The 20,169-nt window shown below is 40.5% G+C and overlaps 1 protein-coding gene across 5 annotated transcripts in view; it reads left to right on the forward strand.

The window, feature by feature from the left end:
- The window catches only part of sbno1 (strawberry notch homolog 1 (Drosophila)), a 27,033-nt gene extending 6,864 nt beyond the window's left edge, over window positions 1-20,169 (forward strand). For 4 of the 5 annotated variants that reach the window (XM_031301274.2, XM_031301276.2, XM_035991850.1 and 1 more), the window contains exons 8-33: window positions 1,566-1,726; window positions 2,599-2,732; window positions 2,848-2,938; window positions 4,727-4,888; window positions 5,714-5,849; window positions 5,960-6,065; window positions 6,173-6,326; window positions 7,033-7,215; window positions 7,536-7,633; window positions 7,727-7,878; window positions 8,070-8,273; window positions 8,805-8,975; window positions 9,064-9,233; window positions 9,346-9,477; window positions 11,814-11,949; window positions 12,119-12,231; window positions 12,340-12,411; window positions 12,496-12,595; window positions 12,819-12,893; window positions 13,023-13,169; window positions 13,393-13,487; window positions 13,581-13,667; window positions 15,138-15,275; window positions 15,370-15,446; window positions 15,797-15,990; window positions 16,589-20,169. In XM_031301274.2, coding sequence (XP_031157134.1) covers window positions 1,566-1,726; window positions 2,599-2,732; window positions 2,848-2,938; window positions 4,727-4,888; window positions 5,714-5,849; window positions 5,960-6,065; window positions 6,173-6,326; window positions 7,033-7,215; window positions 7,536-7,633; window positions 7,727-7,878; window positions 8,070-8,273; window positions 8,805-8,975; window positions 9,064-9,233; window positions 9,346-9,477; window positions 11,814-11,949; window positions 12,119-12,231; window positions 12,340-12,411; window positions 12,496-12,595; window positions 12,819-12,893; window positions 13,023-13,169; window positions 13,393-13,487; window positions 13,581-13,667; window positions 15,138-15,275; window positions 15,370-15,446; window positions 15,797-15,990; window positions 16,589-16,731 — 3,431 coding nt within the window. In that variant the 3' untranslated portion in view covers window positions 16,732-20,169. The remainder of the gene's footprint in view (window positions 1-1,565; window positions 1,727-2,598; window positions 2,733-2,847; window positions 2,939-4,726; window positions 4,889-5,713; window positions 5,850-5,959; window positions 6,066-6,172; window positions 6,327-7,032; window positions 7,216-7,535; window positions 7,634-7,726; window positions 7,879-8,069; window positions 8,274-8,804; window positions 8,976-9,063; window positions 9,234-9,345; window positions 9,478-11,813; window positions 11,950-12,118; window positions 12,232-12,339; window positions 12,412-12,495; window positions 12,596-12,818; window positions 12,894-13,022; window positions 13,170-13,392; window positions 13,488-13,580; window positions 13,668-15,137; window positions 15,276-15,369; window positions 15,447-15,796; window positions 15,991-16,588) is intronic. The other variant, XM_035991851.1, reaches the window with a different exon arrangement.

The raw sequence follows: 20,169 nt of genomic DNA on the forward strand, positions 1-20,169 counted from the left end.
CCTTTTGAACGCAGCAACTGAGAGTTTAGCGTGTCCGTAAAACTTTAGAAATGTAAGCACATTTCAGCAAAAGAAGCGTCAACCAAGTTAAACAGTTAAACAAATCAACAGTGAAAACACTTTGAACTGTGAAATTTCCCTTTAATACTTTTCCCGTTAGAACTTTTTTTCCCCATTCAGATCACCAAGACAAAATAAAAGTTTACTTGCAAAGCATAATGTGCAAACAATTGTTTACTCCATTACATTGTTTTTTTAATCACTATCAAAATTCGATTAATTCGATGAATACTGCATTGACCCAGCAACTCTGAAAACAAGTGATGAGCTTTGCTACCCTCAGGCCTAAAAAATTGGACAAGAGTAAATGATAACAGCAGTGCACTGTATCGCCCTTCATCGGTGGCACTCAGTCAAATCATAGAAAATACAACAGTGTTTCCCACAGGTGGAGAATTAACTTGTGGGGGGTTCGTGGTGCAGGATGTGACTGCGCGGCATCATGCCATCGGATAGCAGACTACATAACAAGATAATTTAGAAAGAAATAACTGTTTACATATTTAACAAACCAGTCTAGAAGATGATAAAGATGAAGTATAGCTGCACTTTGTAAACTCAATCTAGTTGGTTTGTCAAATAAAATGTATGGTTCAGAAGACAAAATACTTGATTGTTACCCAGAGCTGAAGAACTTAACCTTAAACCCATACTATGATCCATACAGAAAGAAAATGTTATTATAATCTCAACCCTGTGTGCACCTCCTAACTCCTGTTAAATCATATTTTACACTAAGGCTATCCAAAGTCAATTCTTGTTTGGTTTCTGGTTTTTTAAATAGTTTTAATCCGTGTTTTGGGGATCCTAATAACGTTAAATGCTGTTTTGGACTATACATGTCTGTGTTGCATTCATTAAGATCTCATCTGAACAGATTTCTGTCATTCAAACAACTCTGGATTGTAGTTAAAAACGTTTACAGCACACTTAATAAAATGTTGCACGGGCTCAAGTGCATAAATAACGTTACAGTTAATGGTACTCGCATCTCAACTACATAATTGTCTCAAAAGAAATGTCAAAGGTGAGAGCTTGCCTCGCTTTTTTGGTTCCTTTTTTTTGTGTATAAATTAAGGGGTGAAGAGGGTGAACAACCAGACTGTAACGTTAAATGATGTTCGGGGAGCTTTCACAGTGGTGTTGCTGCAGCGTTTTTTTTTTTTTTATTTATTTTTTTTTTTACAGTTTATCAGTACAGTTAAGCCCACAGAAAGAAACGACATCACAAGCAGCGTGCTACTTTAAAGAATCTTTGCTACTACTAACGTAAACCAGACTCTGAGCGTTGCATGAAGTGAATCGTTGTTGTCGCTGTGACGTGCACGCGGCGGGCAAGTCCACAAGGGGAAGGGGCTGGAGGCAACTGGTTTGTTTGCTATAAAATTCCATCGTTATAATAATTTGGAAAAATAATGTTCTGATTTTATCTACCTGGGCCCAAGTGTAACCTATGTCTGGGAAACTCTGATACGATCCACTGACCAGTAAGTTTGTCAATGTAGTAAAGATTGGCCTGCGGCATCCTGATCCTGTGGTGGAGACCAGTTCCCTGTCCAGTGTGAACCCTCCAGAGGTGTGGTACAGACTGTCCATCCCAGAAGAAGTCATTGATCGTGGCTCCCTGTCTGCTCTGCAGCTGGAGGCAATAACATATGCTGCTCAGGTAAGCATTGTGAAAACTTAAAATTATGACGAAAGATATTCGTTGACATCTTTTTTTCACGAGAAACAAACAAAAACAAGAATAAAATAACATGAAAACGTTTTTTGTTTTTGTTGTCAATAAATAAAAAGTAAATGATTGTGTGACTAACAGATTAATGGAAAAAAAAAACTATTTTAAAATACATATTTTTAAAACTGCCTATAATATTTCACCATAAGTCTTGCACTACTATGCACTTGTATTGTTACCTTTATATCTGTATCTTGAAAGAGTTTTATTAAAAATCTGTTATAAAGTGTCCTACCTTTTTTGTTGACTTAAACTAGAGATGTACCGATACCAGTATCGTTATCGGCTCCGATACTGCCTAAAACGCTGGTATCGGTATCAGGAAGTACTGGAGTTTATGCACCGATCCGATACCACGTAATAAAGCCCTAAAGAAAATCTACGTTAAAGTAGTTTATGTTCTTTTTCCGTTATAACTTACTGTCAAACTGGAGAATAAAAGAAAGTTCTGTGTAATCATTGTTTGTGTTTGTTCAGGTTTCACAAAGAGTTTAACCTTAGCCAGACCGACAACAAAGATAGAAATAATATCACATCCATACAGGGATAGTAGTATACAGCTGTTAAAACATAATAAAATATATGACACACTGGTATCGGATCGGTACTCGGTATCTGCCGATACGCAAGTTCAGGTATCAGAATCGGGAAGGAAGAAATGGTATCGGGCCATCTCTAACTTAAACCAGACTGAAACTAACCATAGTCAAATGACTAAAATACATTTTCAAATGCGTCTCTTTTTTAAACTCTGAGACTTAACTTGTTTTAATTGTGCATTTTTCTTCTGTGTACCACAGCAACACGAGACATTCCTCCCCAGCGGGGATCGAGCTGCCTATTTGATTGGAGATGGAGCTGGTGTTGGCAAAGGCCGCACCATTGCAGGGATCATCTATGAGAATTACCTTTTAGGCAGGAAAAGATCACTTTGGTAAATACCCCAAATCCTTTACATCATATTTAACACAGGGAATTATAAAGTATTACTTTTTAAATAAGTGTTATGCTAACAGACCTATTCTTATATATCCTCCTCTTTTGTTCAGGTTTAGTGTCTCAAACGACTTGAAGTATGATGCTGAAAGGGATTTAAAGGACATAGGAGCCAAAAACATCCAGGTTCACTCACTGAACAAGGTAAGATACGTTTTATGATGTGTAGATGAAACTAGTGACAAGTGGTTCCTGGTTTCATAATGTCTAAGAGGTTCATTAAGTGGACAGCTTTAAGTACGTGTGTTCACACCTGGCAGTAGAATATGTCTCTATATGTCTTTGAGTGACCACTTGTGATCGCATCTCACTTCCCCACTCTATATGCTTCTGTTATTGATGTGTACATTTCAGCTGTTACTTTACCATAAATCAAAAATGATTACAGAATTTGCGACGACTGATGTAGAAGCGCTGCCTACAGTCCGTCTTTGTGCCGAAGGACGTAACTTTTCTCTGCGGGTGGGATGTGTGTGTAATAAGTTTGGATTTTCCTGTGCAAGAGTCATTTTTTTAAAACTATGTGTTCAGCTCGGTACTTTGTAGCTTCTAACTATCTTCATTGTTTTGAAGTTTAGTTTCGCCCCTGCGTCCCTGTTTGTACTTTCAGATATATGCTTTATTTTACAGTTTCATGTTGTGTTAAGTTACTGCTAAAGTAGACCCAACATTTCCTGATTTTGCGGCTTCATAACAAAATAATTGGGGGCTTTTATTGTGTGATTTGAAGGAAATGAAACGTGTTATCCACGGTTTAACAGCCGCTCCTTTGACCACTCACTCAGGCTGGCAGGCTTCTAAATAGCAACAACAGGCACTGTGACGTAAGAATAGGAATGTCTATAGTAATAGCCACATATTTGTGAATTCAAGAACACATACCGGCAGCCCCCGGGTATGATGATAACATTCAAAACACAAGATTCACACATTACATGCAGTTTAAAAGAACAATTTTTTTTCGGGTTAAGGCATTACCCCGATTTCTCAAACGCCATGTATACACCTTACCCCGGTTGAAATCGGAGTTCTCATAACCCGGTTAACAGAGGTAGAGAACTCCTTCAGTAACCGAGGTATTCCTTCATGTACACACCTTAACCGGGGTATGATCGGGTTGAGCTTCTGCGCATGCGTAAACTGCCCCTTCTCACTCCGCTGCGGTGTTGTTTTTTTAACCGGAAATAATCCGTCAGAGCTGTGAGTCGTAGTCGTTGCTATAATACCATACAACGAAACAGTGATGCACGAATCAGCGGGCCATCGGCAGCAAAGATCCTGCGGTCTATCTGTTTTACGTTACTCCCGGCCGAGGCAACAGCAGACACCGGGAGATGGCTAAACAGATTGTCCATCTCTGGGGCTGTCGATGCTGGGTCTCTACAAAAAAAGTTGAGGGACTGAGCAGCCCCCCCTTCGGCCGCTGGCTAACGTTAGCTAACAAAGTTAGCTTGCTAATTCCATCCAACACTGGGCTAATATAATGAGCCGAACAAGTTGTCAGTCGTCTGGCGAGAGCACTGTGCTTTCCTACGCTGTGACAATTGTGTGAATGAAACATTAACTTAATTTTCATTAAGCAATTTTGACATAAGTCAACCGGAAGAAAAAGCCAGTTGTGTGTTGGAAGAGCGGAACTCTACCTACTGTACCGGCGGTAGAGTTAATCTGTCATTTTTCCCATTCTTCCCCGCTCATGTATACAGAGAGAACTGGCATAACCCGGTTATTCACTTAACCGGGGTAAGACCATACCCCGGTTACTGCTGTCTGTGGTATCTGGTCTGAGTGATCAGATCTCAAAGCGTCCTCAATGCGTCCTGAGTTCATTCACACCTGCACTTAAAGCTGTCCACCTGTGATTGGGACACATTTTAAAAACAGGTCTGAATGGTACCAAAGTGTGACTCCATTACATGTTTATGTTTTCAGTTCAAATATGGCAAAATCTCCTCAAAACACAATGGGAGTGTGAAGAAAGGTGTGATATTCGCCACCTACTCTTCCTTGATAGGAGAGAGCCAATCAGGAGGGAAGTACAAGACCAGATTTCAACAGCTTCTCCACTGGTGTGGGGAGGACTTCGATGGAGTTGTATCCTTTTTCAAGTGACCATCAGTTGGTAGAATAAATGTTACTATGTCTTTTTTTGTGTGTACAAAACTGAAGTAACTTTGTGGTCCACACTCCATAAAAGTGACTTAAACAATCCTTTTAAGAGAGAAGAAACGCCAGCCCCATAATCGGGCCGTCTGGCGAGGTCGGTGACTCGAGTCTGTTCAGTGTGTCCCGTGCCGTCGGCCGTCCGAGGAGCCGTCAGCCTTCATTTGGGCCGACCCTACATGTTCAGTCGGGGACAGGGCAGTCGGGACTCACCCGGAAATGGGGAGCGGATGAGTCTCTCAAAATCTGACGAAAATCTTTTTTAAACTGACCGTTGTCAATCTGAAATGAAGACAGATTCAGCAACTGCACGGCCTATTTCTCTCTTAAAATGTTTTCAGAAACTCGTTTCGGTGAACTATTTTAGTACAATATGAGATCGTATTCTGAACAAGCCGCCATGTCAGTCTGTCTGTGAATTTCCGGAGAAAAAAGAACCACGTGACGCGTTCGTCCAATCAGCTGCCTGTCTTCATTTTCTGGTAAATAATCAGACTGTTAATGGAAACAATACAGAGCAGCGCTGCCTGCTGCTATGGAGACGTATTACGTTTTGCGCATGCGCAGAGCGTACGCTCAAGTCGGCGTCGCCTCAGTGTGTTCTGAGGCATTTTTTGGACCTCGGGGACCCGACTGATCAGTCCGACTGGCTTTACTGCCGACGGTCGGCCCGTCTGGTTGGTGTGTCAGGGCCCTTAGACAATCTTCTTTTTTAGAATGGCTTTGTAATGACTTTCCTTAACCAAATGTCTTTAGATTGTTTATGACGAGTGTCACAAAGCCAAAAATGTATGTCCAATTGGATCATCCAAACCAACAAAAACTGGGCTTGCAGTGTTGGAACTGCAGAACAAACTTCCCAAGGCTCGGGTTGTGTATGCAAGTGCTACAGGTTAGTGGACACAATCAATTGAAATGATCTTTTTTGGATGAATTTGCAGTGTAAACTTGGTGGAGGTGTTGGAATTTGTGCAGTTCAAAACATTTACTGTTTGAATTTAGGTGCCTCTGAACCGCGAAATATGGCCTATATGAATCGTCTGGGCATCTGGGGGCATAAAACACCCTTCAGAGAATTTGGCAACTTTATCCAAGCTGTTGAACGAAGGTAAGTTTCTGTTTTTGCAGGTGACAACAAAAGAAAAGCAAATGGACGTTAGAGCGGTCTGGACATGTCTAAACATTCAACATGTTTTTTTCCCCCCTCAATTTCAGAGGTGTTGGCGCCATGGAGATAGTAGCTATGGACATGAAACTGAGGGGCATGTACATTGCAAGGCAGTTGAGTTTTACAGGTGTGACTTTTAAGATCGAGGAGGTTCCCCTGACTCAGAAATACATCAACATGTACAACAAATCTGTGAGGCTGGTAAGTACAAGAATAATACCCCTTTCATGCTACCTGCTAGGGTTGTCTGATCAGGGTTCAACCCTCCTTTTGGAAATTCAAACCAAACCAGTCTACATGGGTATATCCCTGGTCATGACAATTCAGAGCTCACCTGGGTCAACCCGGGAGCAATGCATAACAGTTACCTTAAGTGCTAGAAATGGGAGGGGCTTTCACGTCATATTCAGTGAACGGCTAACATCACATACTCGAATCCATCTGTATACCAGCAGAACTAAGCTGCCTGTGAAAATCCTAGTTATATACAGTGTATGGTGAAAACTCTGCATAAATCACAGTGAGACAAAATGGTTGTTGTTGTTTTAACAAAGTGTTCGGCGAACATAGCTGGCGACCTGTGACGACTGCCCTGCTGTCATTTCCAACCAATCACATGATTTGTCCCGCCCCGGCTGGTAGCGACCCAGGTCGTGCACAATTCATATTGAAATCGGCCCTAGTCTACCCTGATCAAAACCACCTCGCTACCTGGGTCACGACGCCGAGTAGATCGAGGAGGGTTACCCCATTCATACACACAGTCGACCAGGGTATAACCCTGATTGAGCCATTCATGTGTGAAAGGGGTATAAGTGTATAGAAATGCGTTTTTAAATACGTTGTTGCAATGCTTTGTTTTTGCGGTTTATAACTAGACTTCATTATGCTCTCCTGCTTCTCCCAGTGGGTGACAGCACGTGAAAGGTTCCAGCAGGCAGCGAACCTGATGGATGCAGAGCAACGCATGAAAAAGTCCATGTGGGGCCAATTCTGGTCTGCTCACCAGAGGTTCTTCAAATACCTGTGCATTGCCTCCAAAGTCCGCAGAGTGGTTCAGCTGGCCCGAGAGGAGGTCCAAAATGGAAAGGTGAGACTAATAAAGTAAAAACTTCGGGCTGTACGATGACTTAAATTTAGATTACGATCTCAATTTCATGATCTCAAATTTGTACAACCACCTGAAATCAGAAAACCCCTGGTACCCGACCACTCCATAGAGGAAACCTTTAAAAAAAAAAGATTACAGAGGCTACTGTATGACTTAGGATCTAATTTAGCCAAAGACACTCTGGTCAACACTGCAAAACAAGAGATTAATACTTTGCCAGACAAAAGCTACTTGATGAATTCCTGAAATGGTTAATGTTGTGCTGCCTCCTCTTAACGTTATTCACATTTTTCCTGCAGTGTGTGGTGATCGGTCTTCAGTCCACTGGAGAAGCAAGAACACTTGAGGCCTTGGAGGAAGGAGGAGGGGAGCTCAACGACTTTGTGTCAACTGCAAAGTACGGACCGACTAAAGATGATTTTTTTTCCCACACTATTTGAAACAGAATAATGTATGTATGTCACTGTACTGACATTTTTTGTCGTTGTAGAGGTGTGCTGCAGTCCCTGGTTGAGAAGCACTTTCCAGCTCCTGACAGACAGAAGCTTTACAGCCTTCTAGGTATCGACCTCCCAACTAAGAAGACGCCCGCTCCCAGTGACACTGCAGCACAACCAGAACCGAAGGGCAAGAAAAGAAAAGGTAATTATTATTTTAAAGCAATACTGATTAAAACTGAAGTGGCCTTCTCAGAAAATCCATGAAATAACCGCTGGCTTGTCTTAAAAAAAAATGCATTGTGTTGATTCTCGTGAACAGAGCTATGTGCAGTTCAATCACCGTTTGATGTTTATAATTTTTTTCTCCCCATTATAATCTGATCATCTCACCAGGTTCTGAGATAAAAAAGCAGCAGAAAAAGAAGCCTCGCAAGCACGGTGGTTTGTCGGGTACCAGCTCGGAGGAGAGCCAGTCGGACGAGTCGGACAGAGAGTCTGGTAAAGACAGCGACGACAGCTTCAAATCTGTCAGCTCAGGGGACGAAGACGACGATTTCAACCCATTCAGAGACGAGTCCGATGGCGATGAGGAAGATGGTGAGACTTCTGAGCGGGGCTGTGGAAGATGAATTAAAACTTTTTTTTTTATTCAATTCAGTGCTCAGTTTCCTTCTTAAAACACTGAAGGTCAAATATTAATGAGCAAAAACAAGCGAAATAATGAATAACAAAACAAAACCGTATCGAAAAGAACGAGACAAACAGAAGCTTGGTGGTAAAACTGGTTTCCTTTTACCATCTGGAGCTAATCAGTGTTATCAATCAGTTCTTTAAGAGGAAACAAAAAATAAAACCAGCCAGGAAGGAAATATTTTTATAATGAACCAGAATAAATATTTTCTGAAATCGATGATAAAAAAGCACAAAGTTCATTTATATTTAACTTTGATTTAAGCAGTTGCTTCTTCTATTGTAGTTCGCTAATAATGAAACATCAACAAATCCGGTTTGAGCTGTGGACCAGAACTCAGACTCTTACTGGGACTCTGAGCTCTGGACCTGGAATTAAGACCTTTTTATATCCAATTCAGTGTTTACAGGAAACTGTTATGTCTACCTTTGTTTTAGATCCATGGCTCATCAGAAAGGAACCAAAGAAAGGGAAAGAGAAGAAAAAGAAAAAGAGAAAGAAGAGTATTGATCCAGACTCCATTCAAAGTGCCTTGTTAGCCTCTGGGCTGGGCTCCACCAGGCCGGCTTTCACTGCCCCCGTTATTCCCGTCAGCACACCGGCCATAGGTAAGTCCGTTACCACATGGCACAGCAGGATTACACCGATTCAGCCTTCTGAGGATTAATGAATGCCTTGTTTTTACTTGTTCATAAGTCAAGGCAGAGAGTCAGGATAGCTGTCTAACAAGTCAGGATGCAGTGGAACATGCCCAGAAAATGAAGAGAGAGCTGCTGGAAAAACTTGAGGAACTAGCTGAGGATCTACCTCCCAACACTCTGGACGAGCTAATAGATGAACTGGGAGGACCCGAGAACGTAGCTGAGGTATAAACATTTGTGGGCGGTGTCTTTTTTTGTTTCTTTTTTGTTGTTTGTGTTTCTTTTAAATCTGGATCACCATTTGATTTGTATCACTTTTTCTTCAACTGTGTTTCAGATGACTGGACGCAAAGGTCGTGTGGTCAGCAATGACGATGGCACCATCACGTATGAATCTCGCTCTGAGCTGGATGTCCCGGTAGAAATCCTCAATCTCACAGAGAAGCAAAGGTTCATGGATGGAGAGAAGGTAAAGGCAAAGTTATTTTAAAAATGGGGGAAGATGTAACAAACATGTAACCCAAAAACTAGTTAGAGGTTTGCTGCTTTAATAACTCACTCAGGACTTGAGGTGCGTTCAAACCAACTGTTTTGGGTACCGACCGAATTACGTCAGTACTACCGAGGACCGATTCACATTAAATCAAACGGTGCCAAATTTCTTATCTAATATTTCTTATGCTTATCTGTCCTCTCTGCATGTTGACAGAGAGTGGAGCTCCGACACACACGCAGAGCTGTGGTGCAGACGGAGTGAAACTATGCCGCCTCAGCAGTTTAAGTCAGTGAGTCACTGCAATGACACTGAAGCGGCTGCGAGTGTAGTTACACTTTTTAAAACTCCACGTAGACGGCGTTCGCTGCTAGGGTTGGGTACCGTTTGGATTTTTACGATTCCGACGCCAAACCGGTACTTGTAAAACGATTCCGATTCCTAAACTGATTCTTGAAAAACTGAAAAATTACATAAAAAAAGGCTCTTTTATAGAGTTTTTTTAAAATTGAAAATTATTTAAATTTAACAATATATCAACGTTTTAAAGTACTTAAATATATATAATAAGTAAACCTAAGTCACCTAATTATTTATTATTATTATTATTATTATTATTATTATTATTTATACTTTATTAATCCCGCAAGGGGAAATTACAATACCTAATACATAACTACAATCATTTAACAAATAACAGTTACACTATTAACAAGTAACAACTAAATAAATGTTGAGTTGGTATGCCAACCAGCTTCAAACTTTAGCAGTTGTTTTGCAGAAAAATGGGTTTTAACCCCCACGGTTAAAAGGTCACAGTGCAGTGACACTTCCTCAGACAGACGGGCACAGCAGTGGTCACTGTGCCCTGGTGACTGTGCCCTGGTGACTGTGCCCTGGTCACTGACTGAGGTTGTATGGCAAGGCAACTTTTTGCTACAGCACATTTCAGCAACAAGGCAATTCAATATGCTTTACATAAAACAAGAGCACTTTAAAAAGAGAGAGAAAATAAAAACGGGCTGGAATAGATAGAAATACATGTTGCAGTGTCAGAAATTACACTACTCTTGAACCAGTTATGAAACGGTCTCGCTTTAATACTGATGCCACTATATCAGGCAGCAGCGCAGCCCACTGCGGGTGACTCAGACCTGGCTTCGCTGCCACCTTCGACCTGCGTTCCAGCGGAGGTGGAGTCTCCCTCCCCAGACAGTAGTTTATACACCCCCTGGCGTTTTGGAGAATACAGCAACATCTCGTTGAGCAAAAAACGCCACAAGGCTTTAGTCCACCGCAGAGTTTGGTTGACAGTTTTCACACCAGCCCAAATGAAGCCAAACTTGACACATCAGAGTTTGTTTAAACTGCACAAAATTGGTTCCGTGTGAAAGCACCTTTAGCTGAGACAAACGAGTTTCCTTTGCTCCACGAGTGTTATACTGCACAGTATTTACTTATTTGGGCCAGCCAATCGAGTATTTTAAAGTGCCCATATTGTGAAAAAATCACTTTTTCTGTTATTTGGGGTGTTATGTTGTGTCTCTGGTGCTTCCACACACATACAAACTTTGAAAAAAATCCACCCATGCTGTTTAGAGTGAGATACGGTTTCTGAATGTGTCCTGCCTTCAGTCTCTGGGTGAGCTGTTCAAAATCGGCACGGCTTGTGACATCACAAGCCGTTTCGGAGCAGGCTAACCGCAACCATTAGCTCGTAGCGTTAGCATGCTAACGCTAATGCTAACGCTAGCATGCTACCTCGTTCTCAATAGCAAAGCACTGCTACAACACACACAAGTTCACCATAATCTACAAAAGAACTACTTCCATGTGCGCCCTCATTTAGAAGTCTCCCAGCTAATCCTGCCTTGTAACTGACTGAAGTTGGAGAAACAGCCTTTCTTTTACTGTCTATGGAGCTAGCTAGCTGACATGATCTACATCTGAGCTACTGGGCATGTGCAGTGCAATCAAAGATAGTACAGAAGAAGAAGAAGGAGAAAAGAGGTCTCACTCTGTAGCTAAAACAGAGACCAGGTGAAAAGAGGATCTGCAGCAGTCAGAGAGAGCACTGCAGTACAACAAAAATATGGTGTTTTTTGAAAATTAAACCATGTAAACCTATTCTGGTACAACCTTAAAATACAATTATGAACCTGAAAATGAGCATAATATGGCTGCTTTAATTAGCTTGTGGTTAATTAAAAATTTTTAACTGGACTGACAGCCTTTAATAAATGAAAACCTATCAGCTGCTAATTCCACACTTGTATGTGAAAAATAAAATTGTCTTTCTTTTTTTGAACCAGAACATAGCCATCATCTCGGAAGCTGCCAGCTCAGGTATATCCCTACAGGCCGATCGTCGAGTGAAGAACCAGCGGCGGAGAGTCCACATGACACTAGAGCTACCGTGGAGTGCAGACAGAGCTATACAGCAGTTCGGTCAGTGGATATTAATTTCACTATGAAGGCACAAACAAACCTAATGACAATTATTCAAAACTGGTCCTCTTGTACCTGACAAAGTGTCCTTTTGGGCTTGAAAGTTGTACTTTTTTCATAAATGGAATAAGAATGTGGTTTAATACTCTCCTCTGTTGTTTGGTCACAGGGAGAACTCACAGGTCGAACCAGGTCACAGCCCCAGAATACGTCTTCCTCATATCAGAGCTTGCAGGAGAGCAGAGATTTGCATCCATCGTTGCCAAAAGACTAGAAAGCTTGGTACGGATATAATAAACTTCTTTTTTTTTTTTATTTGTGAAAAGGTACTTAACGCAAGTTATTTATTTATATTAAATATCAACTTAATTTTTTAAATCTTTGTAACAGGGTGCTCTCACTCACGGGGACAGAAGAGCAACAGAAACTCGAGATCTCAGCAGGTTTAATTTTGACAACAAAGTAAGAACATTAAGCATTTGTCTCAGGAGTTCTTATCGACGTCTTTATTTACCTGTGACTCACTCACGTTTATCTTTGTTACAGTACGGCAGAAACGCTCTGGAAATTGTGATGAAGTCAATTGTTAAGCTTGATTCTCCGTTAGTGTCTCCACCCTCTAACTTTAAAGGCGATTTCTTCAAAGGTACTTTGATTTATGTCCTATTCCTAATGTAGTAATGAATGTATTTACCTTTCAGTCCATTTCCAACCTGTTTCTGTTTGTTGTACAACTGGTTTACCCCTAGATGTCTGTGTAATTATTATTTTATAATTATTATTATCTTAATGATTTCTGTTCATTTTATTTTTTAGTTGATGGTTCTTCTCGTGTCGCTATGAGTAACAACAGTATTTTCCTTCTGTAGAAATTCAAAGTGGATTAATAGGTGTGGGCCTCATAAATTTGGAGGACAGATCTGGGGCAATGTCACTGGACAAAGGTGATTTTTAAAACTTAAAATGAATGACATTGCAACTATACTTGCTGTTAAATATGTTATGTGATGCATGTACAGTTTTGTGGGCATTTCCACATTTTTGTCATTCATATTCGTTTGTTACTGCTGCAGATTACAACAACATGGGGAAGTTCCTGAACCGTATTTTGGGCATGGAGGTCCAGCAGCAAAATGCCTTGTTCCAGTACTTTTCTGACACGTTGGCAGCAGTTATTCAGGAAGCCAAGAAGAATGGCAGATATGACATGGGCATTCTCGGTAAGCTGGTCATCATCCTTTATTTTCTCATTAAACAGCTGTCACAAACATATGTAAGCAAAACTGAATAATTTAACAAAGTAAGATGCCTACTGCCTCAAAGCGCTTTCCTCTGGGAGAAAATCAGTCGAGTCATAACCATCTGTCTGCCCTGAAGGTTGGATTTCAGCACCTCATTGGGTCTGAAAGGTATTAAAATCATTCTCTTCCTGTCCTCTGTTAGATCTGGGCTCTGGTGATGAGAAGGTGAAGAAGGTAGACTGCAGGAAATTCCTAACACCGGGCTACACTACATCAGGACATGTGGAACTCTTCACCGTATGTTCATACAAATATTTATATACCATTGCCCCTCTTAAGGATATGGTTAGATCGCAGTCACATGACCTGACTTTGTATCTCTTTTCACAGGTGAGTGTGGAGAGGGGGATGTCGTGGGAGGAAGCCACACATGCTTGGGCAGAACAGAATGGACCAGATGATGGTTTCTATGTTCAGGTATGAGAAGATTAAAGACGATTCTCACTTAGAAATCTGCCCTGCAACCTTTGGACTTGTTAAATTGACGTTCTGGCTGTGACGAATTTTAGACTATATCGATTTTATCTCTACCTTGATGGGTGGTGATGGCGCAGTGGATATGACCCATGCCTTTGGTGTGGGAGATCTGGGTTCGAATCTCACTGCGATACATCAGTGTGTCCCTGAGCAAGACACTTAACCCCTAATTGCTCCATTGTGACCTCTGATACATATATAGCAATTGTAAGTCGCTTTGGATAAAAGCGTCAGCTAAATGACATGTAATGTAATATAGGACAATTTGCATCTTCAAGGTGTTGGTAGTACAAAAATGTATTAAGATCATCCCGCTACATAAAGGAAAGACAGTAAACATTTACCGAGGGTAAAAGCCTATGTACGCCAAACCAAAATTCAACAGGACTCTTTGTCCAGCAGCAAAAACTGATCTGCTAGCGTTGAGTGGTTGGATAATTTCGCAAATAATGGTAGTAGGTAATGATCAGTTATCTGTAATATTGCTGAACCATATTAACAAACCAAATGTGTGATTCAGAAAAATGTTATTTCAGGAGAAAGTAAACCGTTTCTCTTGTGTTTTTTTGCACACATCTTGAGATGTTACTTGAGTGCAGCGGTAGCCTTCACAGCATCTTAACTTTTGTAAATGGGTACTTGAGAAATAAGTATTTCACTTCTGTGAAGTTGGACACATTTGTAAAAAGTGGTCAGAATAGGTGTAGCAGAGGTTTCCTGACTTTTATTACCTAGCATGGGTGCGAGACCAAAAACACTTGATCCTACGTTTCCCATAACCCAAATTAATGGCGTCTTTCATTAGACCCTCTCTGACTGGTATATGCCCACGTTTTTCAAACTTCACGTCCCCAGTTTGGAATGCAGCGGCGTAGTCAGACTTGACAAAGTTCCTCCAGAGCCACAGAAGACTTCATACAACTGTTTTCTAGAGCTGGGCGATATATCGATATTATATTGATATCGTGACATGAGACTAGATATCGTCTTAGATTTTGGATATCGTAATATCGTGATATGACATAAGTGCTGTCTTTTCCTGGTTTTAAAGGCTGTATTACAGTAAAGTGATGTACTTTTCTGAACTTACCAGACTGTTCTAGCTGTTCTATTATTTGCCTTTTCCCCACTTAGACATTATGTCCACATTACTGATGATCATCTATCTAAAATCTAGGTGTGTAAATATTTTGTTAAAGCACCAATTGTCAACCCTAGAATATCGCCACAGTATCGGTACCGAGGTATTTGGTCAAAAATACCGTGATACCTGATTTTCTCCATATCGCCCAGCTCTACTGTTTTCACAGGCTGACTGGCACTGCCCCTGACAAGTAAACAGATCTGCATATGTAAAATCAGTGGAGTGCCTCCTTTTTTTTTTTTTTTAAGTATGCGTTTCGTTTACAGATGAGGAACAACAAGAAAACAGCCATACTGGTCAAAGAGGTGAACAACAAGAAGAGGCTCTTCCTGGTTCACAGGCCCAACACCGGCAGACAGCTCAAACTGGAGACCTATGCAGACATCAAGAAGAAGTTTAAAAAGGTTACACCACATTCTTTATATTAAGATTGCTAAAAGAAAAACCATCAATGCTTCATGTGGTGATTTTGAATTTTTTTTATTTTTGCCCTGTTAGGTTTTGTCAGAAGACGCCAAGCAGCACTGGACTGACCAGTACAAGTTGTCAGCAAAGATCTGCGCTCATGCATATTGGTATGTGCACTTTTTAGATATCTGTTGAAACTACATTGTGTAAGAATTTCTCCCATCTAGCGGTGAAATTGTATATGACAACCAACCGAATGTTACTTCCTAGCCCTTCCTCCTATGGTGGTCACAAACCTCACGTTTGTGACCTGTTTAAAAGATTTACATTTTCAGTAGGAACAAAATTCAAAGTACTAAAGGCTTGGTGGGTTGTGGTCTTTTCATGGGATTTGTTGATAATTACAAAAATATAGAATATCGACAGGTTTATCCTTTTTTAAAATCAAATGCTAATATGTATGCTTCACTGATAACGTTGATAAGTCAACATAGAATATGTTTGTTTCTGCCCACAGGCGGGGTAACTGTAAGAAAGCATCTGTGGGTCTTCAGTGTGAAGTTGGCCTTCGGTGTCGGTCGTACTACGTTCTGTGTGGCTCCGTGCTCAGTGTGTGGAATGAGCTGGAGGAAGTGCTAACTCCAGTCAGTGGAACCAATGTGAAGGTGCAGATTGTCCGCCTCAGAACAGAAGATGGACAGAGAATAGTTGGTAAGTCAAAGGCCTGCTACTGCTTGCTTTCTTGTAGAAAGTTCGATGAGAAGATTGATCGTACCCCTAAATCGTTAAAGTTCCCTTTTGGGCACGAGGCCACATTGATTCGGACATTTGCTTTCTCACATGCAGCTTCTCCGGGTAATGTCATGATAATTTAATTTCTCATGTGTGTCGGTCAAAGAGCACAAAGACGGGAGACAGAGCCAGGCTTACAGCTAGCCTGTAATCTGCCTAAAGCTCACTAATTAAAATGTTACATCTTGTTAATTTACGAGCTTTAGGCATTATATCTTGTTTGTCGAAACTGTACAAAAACAAGTTGACAACAATGACGGTTTTGTGGGACATTATGTGTCGGACTATTTCTTGGCTCGTCCTGTCATCATTGTGAGGTTCCCAGCTTCATATTTACTGTACAGACACGAGTGGTATCAATCTTCTCATCTAACTCTCGCAAGAAAGCGAAAAAGCATATTTTCCAAAATGTCAAACCCTTCTGACCTTTTTTATCTGTGCTTTCACTGTCAACATCATTGGTCTCGCAGGCAGTGTACACACTCATAGTTCAATATAAACCCTTTTTCTTTCACAGGACTGATCATTCCAGCAAACTGCGTGTCTCCTTTATGTAACAAGCTCTCAACGTCGGACCAGTGCCAGCAGCTCGCTGTGCAGGAGCTGCAGAAACTGCAGCAGCTTCATCCCCAAAGTCTCAGTCATGCACCGAACACATAGTTTGGGGTGGACCATGTTAAATCCCTTCTCGAAGCTCACATCCCAATCTAAAGGGATCTGACTCACGAGTCTCTATCTCTGCACTGCATACTCCAGGACCGCTGTCTGTTGTTCTGCGCCCCCCCCCCCCCCCAAACCCAAATTGTCTGAGGTGTCGTACCAAGGTTTGGTGACTCTCAGATGTAAAGCAGTGGTTGTACAGAGAAAAGATTTCAGGTGTTTTTCTTTTCTTTTTTTAAATCTCCAGAGACACTTTTTTCACCTAGAGAGATTTTGATGGGTGATGTTTTGTCCTCTGACATTCAGAGTGAAAAGAATTGTAATATAATAGTAATGATCGAGGCAGATTTGAAATGTAGAGGGCGTGTCGGCCTGTGGCTGTTGAGTTATCCACTCCCCACCCATGCTTTAAGCTGTTTAGTGTGAACTACGTGGTATGAAGCAAAGACTTTTTCTTGGGTCAGACCAAAGGTGGATGAGACAAAGACCACTATGTCTTCGTAAGTCAAATTCATTACAAAATATGGGCATTTAATGCTAAACTGCAATCTCATATTAATATATGTAGAAAAGTGTTAGCTTATCACTCCTCAGACATGATTCGGCACTGATACAGAGAAAGAATTAGTTGTTTGAAGTAGAAAAAGTGATGCAGGACACCAGTCCAGTTAACTACAGGAAACCTGATATGTGCAGATGATTTTGTGATTCTCTGTAGCCGTTGTATTCACTCATGAGACAACGAAACACAATGTCTTTGTTGTCAGAATCCACTTGCATCCTAATTACAGACCTGTTTGTTTGCACATGCGTCTCCAAATTAATCAGTTTTTTTTGGTTTGTTTTATTTCAAGTTTCATCATTTTGTTCCTCTTTGTCTACATTGTACCATTAAAGGATAGGTTCACAGTGTTTTCAAGTCTTGGTACAATATTCAGGTGCACATATAATAATTTGAAACGCTTTTTTCATGCTGTAATATTTAATCCTGTTCATACTTGACATTACGAGATCCTTTCATAGTACTTCGATGTAAGTGATCAGGAACAAAATCCCTCTTTTTGGTGTCAAAATGTATTCAAAAGTGTATCTGAAGTTAATGAGGCAATTCAAAAGTCCCTCTGTTTCCTGGATGGACAGCAACAAAAATAGAATTTGGTACTTACCACCTGATCTGTCTAACTCAGACTGCTGAAGCCTCATATTAACTTTAGATAAACTTCTGTATAATGTAGATGTTATCCCTCATCACTTACATTTAAAGCACTTTAGTAAGGAATCTTTTTTTCCACTTTGGTTTTTATTGGTGATTTCAACATTTATAAACCTATAAAGAGAAACATACAATCATGCTTAAAAACGTTTGTTTGGGAGTTACATTTTTAGTCTATCCATTCTGTTTCATCAACCTTTCCGTAGTTTTAGCTGTCCGTAGCTGAATTAGTCCCTAGCTGATTTTGGTCCATTCCTCCCACTTTTCTTCCATCGGTGCTTCTTGCAATCTCAAACAATGTGTCAGTTTTTTCTGTTATGTAGATTTCCTCTATCTCTATCCATTGTTCCTGAATAGTGGAATCTGCTTTACCTCATTTCTTTGTGATGGCTTATTTTTAACTAGCTATCAGCAATATTTTGACCAGAGATCTAACCTAGTGAGGGATCTTTTAATAGCTAGTTTTAACATTAGGAATAAGGACGGCAATCAAAATAAAAACCTAACCATGACTATTGGTTTAAGACTGAATAGAAAACTTGTGAAACTATTCTTTTAAAGGGACAGTTCACCCCAAAATCAAAAATACATATTTGTCCTCTTGCCTGTAGTGCTATTTATCAATCTGGATTGTTTTGGTTTGAGTTGTTCAGTTTTGGAGATATCGGCTGAACTACACCTGCCAACCGTATTGCCGCGCAGTAGGGAAGATGGACTGGAGGCACGTGGTCATGATGGTGCGAGATGCCCTCGGCTGAGCTTTAGCGTTAGCGCTTAGGTGAGCTAGCAGTATCAGTTACAGCTCAGCCGAGGAGCACGAGCCTCTCGTCCATGAGTACGCTTCCTTCTGCACCGTGATATAGTTGGCCGGTGTAAGAAAATAGTTCCTACATGAAACTGCTAACAGCCAGGTCCAGATTATCCTGAGTAACGGCCATGATTTCTGGTAAGAGACATTGCTGTTGAGTTTTACAAATGTATTTTTTTTGGAGCCCCACGAGCCAAATGCCAACTAGTTACATTATATTGGAGAGAAGGCAGACATTTCTACGGCTGATATCTCCTCACACCCATACTATCCAGATTGAAAAAAAAAAAAGCACTGAGTGAAAATATGTATTTTATATTTGGTAATGAAGTGTCCCTTTAAGAGCCAGGAGTTTGTAAAATGTGGCTTTATATCAGCACAAACTGCTTCTCCAGTCAGGCACCTTTACAAAGCACCGACAAGTCAGATTTTGACTTCAGAAAGATTTAGTGTGTGCTGGTCTGGTGATTTCTATTTATAGTGTTTGGACATTAGAAAATGTTTCCCAAAGATACAAATTTAAATGGCAAAACAAAATTGAGTAATGTTTGTGTTATCAAGAGACCAGGCTTTCTTTTCAGGCGACCGTTAATCAACAGAAATCCGTCTCTCCTATCTCCCTATTTAAAGTTTTCAAATGGTTTATAACTAACTATAATGTTATAAGCAGATTTAACGACATTTTGACAAATATAACTTCTTTTATGACAACAGTTTGTCTTGTGTTCATACAGGAGTTATAGTTGCTCATAAATACACACTATTTACAACTACCTTAGTGTTACAAACCATTTATTAAATGTTTATATACTGCTTAAACATGTTAAATATGGGGCATTACTGCTGTTTCTGTTGAGCAGTAGTGTTCCCACATTAAAGAGTTTGTGCTCCCTTCTCCCCGGTCTATTATATATATTTTTTTGTAGTTTGTGTTGCAGGTTAAAACCACCTTTGGTCTTTACCTTGACTTATCTCGGAGTTAAAACTAAATCACTCTTGAATAACTCATTCAAAGGACAGGAAACATGTTAACAGCAACAGTCACATACAGTAAAGCAGCCAAGGAATTGTGAGAAATGTGAAATCCTTGACGAAGACCATCACTTTTTGATTTTTTAAAAACAGATGTTGCTCGGATGTTTTTTATTTTGTTGCCTTTTTTTGTTAAAAGGAATTCTGCTCAGGGGTTAAACTCATAAAAAGACCCTCTGAAAAACAAAAGTCCTAGAGTTTTACACAGTATCTGAACTGCATGACCATAACTCAAATACTCCTTAAACACCTCTACTCGCTAATATTACTGTGTGGCTCGCTGTAATTCCAGCTCGTATCTTCACAGTACATGTTTGAAACACATCTCTCTTAGTCCTTTTCTGTGTTGAGCCGAGTTGTGATTAAAATTGATGATTGCTTCTGT

This window comes from Sander lucioperca, chromosome 14, assembly GCF_008315115.2.
Source record: "Sander lucioperca isolate FBNREF2018 chromosome 14, SLUC_FBN_1.2, whole genome shotgun sequence".
Lineage (NCBI taxonomy): Eukaryota > Metazoa > Chordata > Actinopteri > Perciformes > Percidae > Sander > Sander lucioperca.